The sequence below is a fragment of the Elephas maximus genome, chromosome 2, assembly GCF_024166365.1.
Source record: "Elephas maximus indicus isolate mEleMax1 chromosome 2, mEleMax1 primary haplotype, whole genome shotgun sequence".
Lineage (NCBI taxonomy): Eukaryota > Metazoa > Chordata > Mammalia > Proboscidea > Elephantidae > Elephas > Elephas maximus.
In genome coordinates this window covers 165582604-165595727 of record NC_064820.1, presented here as the reverse complement: position 1 = coordinate 165595727, position 13124 = coordinate 165582604, and the positions used below count along the sequence as shown (strand labels likewise).

At 51.7% G+C, this 13124-nt stretch overlaps 1 protein-coding gene across 8 annotated transcripts in view; it reads right to left on the bottom strand.

The window, feature by feature from the left end:
* The window catches only part of TCOF1 (treacle ribosome biogenesis factor 1), a 40817-nt gene that overhangs the window by 23570 nt on the left and 4123 nt on the right, over positions 1-13124 (bottom strand). For 3 of the 8 annotated variants that reach the window (XM_049874068.1, XM_049874069.1, XM_049874075.1), the window contains exons 3-13: positions 11063-11184; positions 8550-8623; positions 7638-7824; positions 6456-6523; positions 3993-4238; positions 1938-2144; positions 1522-1740; positions 1127-1339; positions 748-954; positions 304-567; positions 6-209 (exon numbers count right to left, since the gene is read on the bottom strand). In XM_049874068.1, the coding sequence (XP_049730025.1) occupies positions 6-209; positions 304-567; positions 748-954; positions 1127-1339; positions 1522-1740; positions 1938-2144; positions 3993-4238; positions 6456-6523; positions 7638-7824; positions 8550-8623; positions 11063-11184 (2011 nt within the window). The remainder of the gene's footprint in view (positions 1-5; positions 210-303; positions 568-747; positions 955-1126; positions 1340-1521; positions 1741-1937; positions 2145-3992; positions 4239-6455; positions 6524-7637; positions 7825-8549; positions 8624-11062; positions 11185-13124) is intronic. The other 5 variants (XM_049874070.1, XM_049874071.1, XM_049874072.1 and 2 more) reach the window with 5 other exon arrangements.

Here is a 13124-nt window from a genome sequence, read left to right as displayed (position 1 = left end):
TTCACCTGTGCTGGACTCACAGCTGCAGGTGCCTCCTCACTGTCTGATTCCTCCTCACTGCTCTCCGAGTCTTCGTACGTCTCAGTTTTGACCTGGGCAGCTGCAAGCCCTACCTTCCCAGGGGGTACTGGGGCGGTCCCGGGCCCTGAGGGTGCCTTGGCAGGGGCGGAGGCAGCTTTGCCTTGGAGGTTTTTCCCCACAGACTTTGCCTGGAATGACAAGAGAAAGAGAGGTGTCTCACAGGAGCCCAAAGGGCCATGTGGGACCAGCCCTGAGGGCAGCCAAGCAAACAGAAAGCCTCACCGGTCCTGCTGTTGCCACAGGAGCAGTCTCCTCCTCCTCCTCCTCACTCTCTGAGCCCTCACTGCTTGAAGACTCCTCCTGTGGCCTCTGGGCACCCCTGGCCGTAGCTGGGGATGCTGTGCAGGCTGGAGAAGTCGCTGTGCCTGCTTTCCAGGGGGCTGGGGTGTCCACTTGCATTGGGGGGAGCTTGGCAGAGGCAGGGGTGATGGGGGTGTTTTTCCTTGGGGAGGCCTTGGGTTGGGGAGTTTTCATAGCTGGCTTTGCCTGAGGGAACACAGAAGACAGGCTGGAAAAGGATCCTGGATTCAGAGCCCCCATCTACTCCAGCATGGAGCCCCACTGCTATCCCCCATGAGCCTAGAACCCAAGTTTTGACTGAGAGCAGCATAGCACCCCACAGAGCTGACTGGATGGGGGCAGTTCGGGGTCCAGCCCAGGCCTCACCTGAGCTGGAGTTGTGGCTGCTGGTGCCTCCTCCTCACTCTCAGACTCCTCACTGCTCTCTGAGTCTTCCTTGGGCCTCTCAGCCTTGACCTGGGTAGCTACAGGCCCTGCCTTCTGAGGGGGTGCTGGGGTAGCCCCTTTTCCCAAGGGCCCTTTGATGGGACCTGAGGCAGGTCTGACCTGGACGGTTTTCCCCGAGGGCTTGGCCTGGAGTGGGAGACTTAGGATCAGGGGAGGGAGCCCAAAGGGTGGATATGCAGAGAAACAGGAGACTAAGGCAAAGAGAACCACAGTGTGAAAAGATGGTCAGGGCAGAGTGCAGGGCTCCTGGCACCAAGGAAAGATAAGCCTGCAGGGAGCCTTCCAGGGCAGGACTCACCTGGACCGGGGTCACAGCTGCTGGTGCCTCCCCCTCACTGTCCGAATCCTCCTCGCTGCTGCTCTCTGAGTCTTCCTCTGGCTTCCCCACCTGGGCCTGGGGCACAACAGGTGCTGCCTTCCCAGGGGGCGCTAGGATGGCCCCTTTCCCTGAAGGCCCCGTACCCAGGGCTGAGGTGGGTCTGACCTGGGGGGTTTTCCCAGAAGGCTTTGCCTGGGATTAACAAAGCACAGGATCAGTGGAGGGGGTCCCAAGGCGGAATGGGTATGAAGACGCAGGTGGTGAGGAGGGCGAATGGAGCCTCACAGGGCTCTAGGCATGAGAGGGAATGACAAACCCACAGGAGGCCCTTCTAGGCCAGGCACAGGGCCACACAAGGTGTCCTCCATTCTCACCTGAGCTGTGCTCACAGTTACGGTCTTGGCTGCAGGCGTCTCCTCCCCACTATCTGACTCCTCCTCACTGCTGCTCTGCAAGTCCTCCTCTGGCTTTCCTGCCGGAGCAGCTCCAGGCCCTGTCTTCCCAGGGGGTGCTGGGGCAGCCCCTTTAACAGGGGACCCCTTGGCAGGGGCTGAGGCAGCTCTGACCTGGGACGCTTTCCCAGAGGGCTTCATCTGGAGAGGTACAGAATCACCAAAGGGTGGATGCATGCAGACAGAGAAGAGGCCCGAGAGGAAGCCACAGAGATGGGGGTAAGAAGCTGGGGTCTGAGGCAGGCCTGGGGCTCCTGCACAGAGTGGGAGAACAAGTCCTTGGCAGGTCTTCTGGGGGGGGGCCCTGGCTGCAGGGGATCTCCTTCCCCGGGCCTCACCTGAAGTGGGGCCATGGGCGCAGGTGTCTCCCCTTCACTGCTGGACTCCTCCTCACTGCTGCTCTCTGAGTCTTGCTCTGGCTTCCCTGCCTTGGCCTGGGTGGCTCCAGCCTTTACAGGAGTGGCTATGGCAGCCCCTTTCCCAGGGGGCCCCTTGGCAGTGGCAGAGGCACCTCCAGCCTGGGAAATTTTCCCCGAGGCCTTTACCTAGTAAAGAGAAAGGGCAGTTTGTTCTCCCCCTTCTGAAAACCCTCTGGTGATGTCTTCCTAAGACCTCCCTTTCTCTCTCTCTGGCCTCATCTCACTCCTACCCCCCATCCTGACCAGTGCTGCGGCCAACTGGCCTGCTTCCCCCAAATCAAATCGCTTCACACTCCCTCACTTCTAAGGCCTTCACACCCCCATCCCCGCCCTGATTTCGCCTGGCTGCTGTCTCCTCATCCCCCAGGTCTCAGTGCAGACACCACTTCCTCATGCAGGCCTCCCTGGTTGGTCTTCTCAGCCGCCTGGCACAGGGTTGTTATAGCCCATCTCCGCACCAGCCGGGAGCTCTGTGAGCATGGGCACTGCAACTGGCCAAACCACCGCCCCCACGGCATAGCTGATTGAGCTTAGAGGTGAAAGGGAGGGTGCAAAGGCTCAGATGGAGGAACTCTGGACATAACAAAGGGAGGAGGAGCCATCTGAAAAGTGGGCCGGAGTAAGGTTCTCCTCACTGGGCTTTCTGCACAGAGGGCAGGAGGACCCCGGATGCTGGTCCTCTGCCCCATAGCCCGGGCCTCCTCACTAACTCACTCACTGACTTCTTGCTGCTCTCAGGTTCTGCTCCTGGCCTTGAGGCTTTGGCAGGGCAGCTGCAGACCTTGTTTTCCCCAGAAGGGTCATGGCTGCTCAGCCCTGGGCTGATTATCCCAGAATATCAGCAACTCTGATCACTTGCCTTCTTAGAAATTTCCTGTGTGGAGGGTCCAGACTATTTCAAACATGCTGTGTTTAGCTTACACCTCTATTTTTTAAAGCTGACATGGAGAAAGTAGATTTTATGTAAAAGTTCACATTTTGGCTCCTGAGAAACGGAAGACCTCACCACACTGGGCAGGCCTTGGGGACAGCAAAATTGGCCTGAGCCGAGGAGCAGCTGCTCCCTGTGCATCGGGCCTGCATGCTCTGATTTGTCACTCCTACCTCAGGGCCTTTGCACTTGCTGTTCTCTCTGCCTGGAATGACCTTCCTCCAAATGTCCACATGGCTGCCTCCCTCTTCTCCTTCAGGTCTTTACGCACAGGCCTCCTTTTTTGGTAAGGTCCCTGACCACTCTATTTTAAATTGTCATCCCTTGTCTCTTCCCTGCCTTATTTTCCTCTTTAACGTGCACTGACAACTAACAAACCACATCTTATTTATCTTTTCTCTGACTGCATCTCATCCTGCCCCAGGCCTGGGTATGGGTGAGCACCCCTTCCCTGTCTGGCCTCATTGGTCAACACAGGGCTGTCTTTTACCCACCACTGTCCCACTCTTCCTCCTCCTGCTCTCTGGTTCCAATAGCTTTCCAGCCCCTCTGGCCTGCCCTTGGGATGTCACCAGAGCCTTGGGGGCTGCAGCCCCAGTCACTGCAGCCCTGGAGGCATAGGGGGTGGGTCCCAGCAGACATAAGGTAGCCAGATGCCCTGCCTGCTCTAGGTCTGCTTTGGTCCGAAGGCCAGAGGACCAGGCAATTAAAACAACTTCTAAAGCCCCTTCACAATAGGACTAGCTGGGACGAGGTCACCAGTCCACTTTATAGACAGGAAAACTGAGTCAAAGGAGAGTAGTACTGACAGAGCTGGATGCAGGATGTGTCCTCTGGGAAGCAGCCATTCCAGTGTGCTGCTTGAGCAAGACGAGTAATTTCCACAAGAAGCTGAAGCAAGGTAGCCCAGGTGCCCCTGCCTCTCAGCTTCATCTCTCTCCTCCTCCTTTCAAAACTCCAGGCTGAGTCTTCTCTGGTGGGAGCATTTCCAGGCTGCTAGGGGGCCATAGGAGCCCCCGAAGGCAGCCCTCCCCGGGCCTCACCTGGCTGGGGGTCTCCACAGGGGCCTCCTCCTCACTCTCAGACTCCTCCTCGCTGCTCTCTGACTCCTCTTCCGGCTTCTTAGTCCCGGTGGCTGGGGTTGAGGGACCTCCTCTGACTTGGGTTGTCACATCCCCCACCTTCCCAGGGGCTGGGGCTGCCCTTCTCCCTGGAGACTCCTTGGAAAGGACTGGCAAGGCTTGGATTGGTGAGGCTTTGGCAGGAGGGGTTTTTACGGAGGGTTTCGCCTAGGATGGGGGTAAGGAGCGAATAATAGCTTTTACCTCTTAGTGCATAAGGTGCTTCACAGCTTACAAAGCCCTTTCCCAATGTCTTTTAATGTTCAAACAACTCTCTGAGACAAATATGATCTTTATAACCCATTTGCCAGAAAAGGCCAAGAAGCTCAGAGAGGTTAAATCACTCAAGATCAAAGCCAAGGGGCAGAGCCATGGTTTGGACCATGTCTGTCTGGTGTTGGGAGCAGAATTCTTGACCACTAGCTCCTCTTCCACCTGGCACATATAGGGTCCAGCGCAAAGAGGCAGCCTCCCTCAACCAGAACAGCTTATCCTTGTCTGCCCCTTAAACATTAAAGTAGCTGGTCATAGTGGGTGTCAAGTACTTGTGGGGTACAGCCCTGAGGGACAGGAGGCCAGTCCTACCACCGACTTGCTGAGCTACCTTGAGCAGGTGCCCTTCCTCTCAGCCTCGGTTTCTAGATAAACTTGTGTGCCCCTTTTTAGCTCTTTCTTAACTTCTACAATCCTGGCATTTCCAAAGCAGTCAGTCCCTATCTCCACCTCATCTTCAGTCACCCTCACCTGACCCTGGGTTCCCTCAGTCTCATGTTCCTCCCCAAAGCTGTTGGAACCTTGCAGCAGCCTCTGGTCCACTGAGGCTGTGTGTTTGGCTACTGGTTTCTCAGGGACAGGAGTGGTCCCCTTCCTCTTGGCAGGGCCTGGCATAATAGAAGCCAGGGGCGTCCTATGTCTGGCTGCATCTAGGGCCTCACGGTGAGGGTGGAATGTGAGGAGCAGCCCATGGCCAGGCCTGGAGCAGACAGGGTGAGGGCTCCACCTTCACAGGGTCACTGGGTGAGGTGGAAAGTACCCGGGGCACCAGATCAGCCCATCCTGGAATCCTGCTGTTCTCCCTCTAAAACATCTTTGCAACTGGGGCACCCTAGTCCTGGCCACCAGCACCTCCTGCCTGTAGTGCTCCAAGAGACCCCTAAACACTCTCGCTGCTTTTATTCTGCACTGTCCTTCACTCAAGGAGCCCTGGTGGCATAGTGGTTGAACGCTCAGCTGTTAACCTAAAGACTGGTGGTTGAAACCCACCGCTCCAAAGGAGAAAGATGTGGCAGTCTGCTCCTGTAAAGATTTATAGCCTTGGAAACCCTATGGGGCAGTTCTACTCTGTCCTATAGGGCTGCTATGAGTCGGAATCAACTAGACAGCAACAGGTTTGGTTTGGTCCTCCAATCCAGGCCACAACCAGAGACCTTTTTGAAATATAAATTAGGCCCTGTGCCTAAAACCCTTCAACAGCTTCCCACAGCCTCTAGAATAAAACCCAAACTACCTAGGGCAGTCCTAAGATCAATCAGACATGTGGCCCCTGCCTACCTCTGGGCCTCATCCTGTAGCACTTTAAACGCTCATTTAAAGCATCAAACTCGTTTTGCCTTCGTCTCTGCACATCCTCCCTTCTGCATGGAACACTCAACACATTTTCTGGCCTGCCACCTCTACTTCTGATGACACCTATTCATCTATGTCAGGCTCACCTTACTGTCTATCTGCCCTCCACAGCACCCATCACCACTGCAGATAAAAAGCTGAAGGACCCCCTCACTTCCCCATGGCGGCATGAACCTGCCCATCTTGCTCACACTGTATTCCCGAGGCCTGGTACTTGGGAAGTGCAAAATAAGGAATGACCTGTGGGTACATCTCCCAGGTCACAGGTCAGGGGTGAGACAAGGCCACACACCAAGAGTCCTGCTCAACTCTAGCCACGTGCCTAGTCCTGGCATTCACCAGTGGGCCCAGATTCTCCTGAGCAGCCTTACCCAGCTTACCCCTCACCATGCATGACAACTACTCCTGCCTTAGGGCCTTTCCTTGTGCAGTTAGTTCTTCCTGCCCTTCCCCTTCCTCCTCCTGGTGACCCCCACTGTGCTCCCAGGCCCTACTCCAGTGCCCCTCTCCCAGGAAGTCTTCCCTAGTCTCTCAGGCAGGACAGCCTCTCTCTCCCACAGCCCTAGACCTTCTCAGGGGGCAACAAGCAGCTCCTGCTCCCGCCCTTTCCCTCCCCAGGCCTCAGCCACTCCAGCTCTTAGTCACCCCCGAAACAGTTGCTGAATTAATACAGTCCCACAGATCTTTGAAGTCTCAGTCACAGTCCTGGAAGGGTAAGAGGTCTGAAGAGGGCAACTCCTGAGGATGGGTGGCAATTACCTCCACATCTGTCTCGTCACTCGAGCTGGAGGTGTCCTCACTGGAGCTGTCGGCTTGGTCCACCATCCCTGAGGCATAAACAGGGAAGGGGCTGAGGGTCACTCTTTCCACACTTGCCTGCCCCTCCCCAGCACCCCCTCGTGCCAACTGCTAATCAAAGCCAAATGCTGAGTGCTTGCTTCTCATGTCTACAGAGCTGCAAAGCCACCCTTTCTTCAAGTCCCACATCCAAGGCGGGCACCATCGTGATCTCTGTTCTCCACACCTTCAAATCCCTGGTGTGGGCTCATATGATAGGTCCTAACACATGTGCACCAGCATCTAACAGTTTATAAAATCTCCCCCCACCACTGCAGTCCACTGAAGCAGGGAGGGCAAATGCCAGGCCTCTTAGTCCAGACCCTAAGCCTCCACAGTGGTCCCTCAACCAAGCTTCAAGCCAGTTCTGTCATGGCCAACGAAGCAAAGTTGGAACAGACTCGAAATTTAAAAATCTGGGTGAAGTAGAACACGAAGCATAACAGGAAAAATTATGGGTTGAAGTCCTGGAATGGGAGACTCGGAGGAGGCAGTGTGCCCTTTTAGGAGCCTGATGTGGGAGATTGGATTACTGCCAGGACTGTGGAGAGTGACACACATTCAAAGTGGTGCATTTGGCCGCCATCTCTGAGCAGGGCACCCATTTCCAACTCTGCCAGTCAAGAGATCTGGTTGCTATGCAACGTGCACACTGCCCTTGTTTTCTAGGAGTGAGATTAAGTTTCTAGCAGGGCTTCAATCTGTAATTTTTTCTGTTCCTCTTTGCCTACATTTTAAAAATTTGGGTCCATTTGGGTTTTGCTTCATTGGCCATGACTGAACCAGGGAGAACTGGTTCAAAGCTCTGCCCTGAACACACCTAATGGTGATAAACCAAAAAATGCTCTAATCACCCACCCAGGCTGCTCAAACTCCCTCAGCAAAGTTTGAGGTGTCCATGCAGCTGTCCCTCCCTTGTCTTGGGGATGGGGAAATGACCTAGGGGATGGGGAAATGGTCTGAGGGATGGGGATGGGGCTCTCACTGTCAAAGAGACAAACTTTTGAATTCCATAATTTTCCAGAGCTTAATAAAGCAGTGCCTAGACCTGCCCCCTAAGCCCAAACCCAGGGGACTTGGTTCATAGAGATAGGGGCTTCTCACCAGGCTTGGCAGTGGCTCTGGGAGCCGGGACACTGCTCTCCTCCTCAGTTTCTGAGACCAAGGTGGTATTTGCCAAGGGTGCTGCCAACTTCTTGGGTGACTTCCCAGAAAGGAGGTGGGCCACTACCTTCCCGGAGGCAGGGTGTGGTACGGAGTTCACCACCTTGCTGGTTTTCTTGGTCTTTGCCTACAGAGAGCAACAGCAACATACACATCTGGACACGGTAAAGACTGCAGACTACCCAGGTCTTAAACCAGCGCCAGCTACCACTGCTGGGCCATGTGAGTTTGCACAATTTGTTCAGCCACACTGAGTCTATTTCCTTGTCTTTAAAGTGACACTAAAAATTGTCCCTCAGCTCACAGAGCTGTTGAGAGAAATGAATTATAGGTCTTGGGACACTTGCTAAACGGTAAGTAGTAGTTTGTTGAGGATATTATCACTATTTTATAATTACTTTCATACATTAAGGAGCTCTGGTGGTGCAGTGGTTAAGTACTTCGCTGCTAACTGAAAGGTCAATGGTTTGAACCTACCAGCCACTCCATAGGAGAAAGATGTGGCAGTCTGCTTCTGTAAAGATTACAGCCGTAGAAATCCTATGGGGCAGTTCTACGCTGTCCCATAGGATCGCGATGAGTCAGAATTTACGGCAATGGGTTTGGTTTTTTTTTTTAATATGCCAGTGGCCCATTGCAGTAGGCAGCTTCCTCATCTCACACAGAAGGGAACTCAGGCCCTGAGAGGCAAAGGGGTTCACCTAGGATCAAACGGCTGGTAACACAGGCTGAGATTGGAACCCAGGTCGGGAGACTACCCACAACTCTATCAATACTATTTTGACATAGAGGGCTTCCCCTAAAAGGCATTTCAACTCCCACAGACATAGCTTGGAAAGCAGTCCCACTCACCTTGCCTTGTTCTTTCATGCTTGATGGCAAATCCACCCCCACGACTGAGGTGTTGGCAGACACTAGTCTTGGGGCTGCAAGACACAAACACCTGCTGGATGAGCCAGGTGAGCTTTTCTCCTAAGAGCAGCCAATAGCTTTCATTCCACCTAACAGTTTGACTGAAGTCCCTGGGTGGTACAAATAGTTAACATGCTCAGCTGCTAACCAAAAGGTTAGGAGGTTTGAGTCCACTCAGGGGTGCCTTGGAAGAAAGGCCTGGGGATCTACTGGAGCACAGTTCTTCTATGATGCACATGGGGTTGTCAAGAGTCAGAACTGACTTGACGGCAACTGGCAACAGTTCGATTGATCTTGGCTGCCTGGTGTTGGGATGAGGGTCTGAGGCTGACTCCAGACTTATGGCAGAGTTCTGTGGTGCATTAGCCACATCCTTCAGGAGCGAGAGAGGAGAGTGGCAGGATAACTGCTTTCATCCCCGGTGAACTCCCAGCTCCTTTGTGGCACAAGGCACCGAGGCCCCAACAGGAAAAGCACTGGCCCAAGATCCTGCCATGAATTACCATGAAGGCACCACACAACTCCATGGGCGTCTTTCACACAGGCTACTACACCATAGCCCTGAAAGTCACTCAGAAAGCCAGAAGTAATGATCAGGCAGCCAGCCCCAGGCCCAGAGAGTGGCCCAGAATTTAAATAGGTTCTTAGTGGAGAGGTAGCTGAACCATGAGAGCCGGGCCCAGTTAGGTGCTGAGATGTAGAGATGCACGAGGCTTTTGTAAAAGGATACTGTCCCTTCAGATCTCAGGAGGGAAAGATTTCAAAGGTGTGCTGTTAAATAAGAAGGCTATTACGGAGATGTACTGCATGAGCCAATTCTTTTCCTGGTATTTAACACCACCTCTCACTCTTTTTTAATTACAGAAAATTTTAAATGCATTCGTAAGTACAGAGAAAGTACACTGAACCACACTGCTTCCACCATTACCAATTTATGGCCAATCTTATTTCATCTACTCTCTTATCCACCTCTCCCCCAATATATATTATTTTGAAGAAAATGCCAGTCATCATATCATGTCACCCACAAATATCCCAATAGGTTTTTCTCAGTAAGAAGGACTCCTTTCAAAAAATATAACTACAATACCACTATCACAGGTTTCAGAAATTGATTAGTGTTAAACAGCCGGTCAATGCAAAATTTTATAATTTTTGTTTAAAACGTATGTATGGATGGATGGATCCAGTTTATTTCTGTAGATGCAAAGGCTCCCCACCAGGAGATGCATTTAGGGGGTGAAAGGAAGTGGGGCAGAATAGGAAACCTTCAATTTTTCTTCTATGTGTTTCTGTGCCATTCCAAGTTTCTACACTTGTTTTGCAATGATACTTTAAAAATATTAAGCAAGATATAAAATGTATATCCAGGATGATCTCAAACATCTTTGAAAACATGCTCAGGAAAATAACTAGAAAAATAATTTACCAAATTGTAAGTGGCAAGAATATGGGTAATTTTTTTCTGGCCTTTCAAAAAAGTACTTTTTCAATATTCTCTTATGAATTCTATTACCAGTAGCTTTGAGTCAGCTCTGCCTGATAGCAACCTCATGTGTGTCAGAACAGAACTGTGCTCCACAGGGTCTTCAGTGGCTGATCTTTTGGAAGTAGATTGCCAGGTCTTTCTTCTGAAGTGCCTCTGGGTAGATCTGACCCGCCAACCTTTCGGTTTGCAGCATCCAGGGACTCCAGTGAATTCTATACTCTTTTATAATCCTAAAATGTATTTTAAAATTAAGAAATCATCTGCTATACAAACAAAAAATAAAAACATAACGCGGAGAAGAGATCAACTCTAGAATTATGACAGCTCTTGGGTGAAGCACAAGGGGCCCTGGGAATCGGGGACAGGGAGAAGGGGCCGTAAAGGCTTTCACGGAGTTACCCCTGCCAACTCTGATACCTAAGTGCCCAATACAGCCCTGGTGCTAACTTGTACACTTCCAAAAAAACCAGGAAGATCAGCAACTCTTAAAGCAGCCCACAGAGAAGAAGTGCCTGCCAGGCGTCCTCACCAGCAGTACTTCCGAAAATAGGATTCTTTAACCTTTAACAGAAACACGTGGGGATTTGTGAAAATGCGGCTCCCATGCCCCATGGGCAGGGGTGACTGGAGGTACACAAATCTAGACTGTGAGGGCCCATCTGTTTTTGCTCACCGCTGGCTCTCTAGCCCTAACATGATGCCTGGCACACAAATACATAATGGAATAAACAGACACAACACAGGGCATTCCCAGTCTTCCCCTAAAAAGTCTTCATCTTCTCAGAGCTCACTAAAGAAGAAGCTGGAGGTAACTCACTCCTGGAACAATTCAACCCCATCCCATAGTATGTTCCCAGAAGGTGCAGGCGGAGCCCCTACAGACACCAATGATGGGGGCCTGACTGGGAGGTCCAGGTCCCCCAGCATGCACGGTTCTTACTCCTCTTGGTGTTGGCGCTCTCACCTTCTGCCTCCTCCTCGTCGTCTGAGCTCTCGGAGCTACTAATGGGGTCTGACACGCGGGTCTTCTTGGCCTGCAGCGCTGCATCGTTCTCTGCCTTCCGCTTTTGGCCGACCTCTGAGGTTCTGCAGATCAAGGATGTCTGGCTTTACCAACTGGGTGATATGACAACTCCAGGGGATTTGAAAAGGAAGCCCTTCCCACATCCTCCTACCCTCAAAGGAAATGAGCACAGAGAGTTAAAACAGTGATGAAAACACAGGGCAGGTACAAAATTCTGTATTTTGCATTTTCACTCATCTGATCAAGTGTTTTAAAATCCTCTACAAGTCTTCAAAATAACCATGAATGGTTGATAACGTTACATAATACATGCAGTAAAACCTCTGAAAGCTGGAACCTGCATAAGGCAGAAATCTACCAGAGAAGGAAAACTCAAATATTTTCCACTATAAGGAGAGATAACCTTGGTGGCGTAGTGGTTAAGAGCTTGGCTACTAACCAAAAGGTCGGCAGTTCAAATTTACCAGCCGCTCCTTGGAAACCCTATGGAGCCCTTTACTCTGTCCTATAGGGTGGCTATGAATCAGACTCGATTTGATGGCAATGGGTATTTTTTTTGGTATAAGGTGAGACAGAAAAGTGGTAAGAATGCATCCTGTCAAACACGGAAGACTTGCAAGACCTGGAAAAACAAGGCAGTCCCTTTGCCTTCCGGCTCTCACAGGTTTCACTGTAATATCAGCAGCTGACAGTCAGTGAGCACCACGGACCAGGCCCCTCCTCCTCCGGGACTTGCTGCATTGCATCCTAGAAGCCTCCGTCCAGGTCCTTGTCCTTTAGATCTCAACCCCATGACAGGCTCCTCAGAGGCCCTCCCTGATCACATTTCCCTGTTTCATTTTCTTCAGAGCACTTTTATCTCATGTTATTTTAGTTACTTCCTGCCAGACTCCCCAGCTGCACAGTAAGGGGAGAGAAAGAGGGCTGGCAGGGACCTTTTCTATCCTCAGTGCCTAGCACACAGCTCAAAAGGTGAATGAGTTGTCCAGGGTCAGAATAAGTTTGTGGCATGAGTGGGACAGCTCCCAGATCACTGAGTCCCCTGACCCCCACCCAAGGGAGCTACCATCTGCCCCATGTTTTCTGCGTGGAGTAGACACTGCTCTGCCAGTTTGGGATGACAGGCTGCCTGGGACCTCATTCCCAGGAAGGCCACTTGTCAAGAATTTCCTGCTAAAAACAAGCTTCATCTATTACATGTATCAATTTATTCTGCTTCTTCCCCCTCACCCAGTGGAATGTAAGTTCCACAAGGGCAAGGATTTTTCTCTGGTTTGTTCCCAGCTCTAGCCTCATCGTCTAGAACAGTGCCTGGCTTGTACTAGAAGCTCAATAAATACTTATGCAGATTGTTTAATTCTCACAATGCAATGAGAGAATTACTATTATCTCTGTAAAAAAAAAAAAAATTTTTTTTTTTTTTCTGTTGTGCAGGTGAAGATACTATTCAGGGAGGCCAAGAAGGCAGTGGCTGGGTTTGAATGTTGCTGGGAATCACTAGGCTAGGCCACCTCTAGCGGGTGTAGGGTTCTCATCCCACGCAGCACCCCTCCCCGTAGAAGGGGTTAATGGCAGGAGAGGGTGTGAGGTGCAGCTTGCTGAAGCATCTCTCTGAGAAAGGAAGTGCAGTGAGTGAGAGAGGGCAAGGGAGAGGAAGTGCCGGGTGTACCTTGTGTTCCAAGCTTGATTAGCAGCAGAGGAGAACCAAGACCCTGAGGGCTGGCAGATTTTTCAACGACCTTAGCTCTCTACTAAAGGATGGAGCCCCTTCCACACTATGCTTACCTTTGCTTACATACCTCTGATGACAGGGACTCACCACTCCCACTATAGCATACCTCATTTTTGGATCGCTGTAATGATCCTTGCGTTTAGAAGCTGAAACCTGTCTTCCTAAGGCAGGTACATACAGGTCCCACCTCTGCCTGCTTTTGTCCTCCAAAAGTCACTGACAGTGGCACTTCACCCCTCTTGCCTGCCCCTTTGCCATCTCTTTTCCATC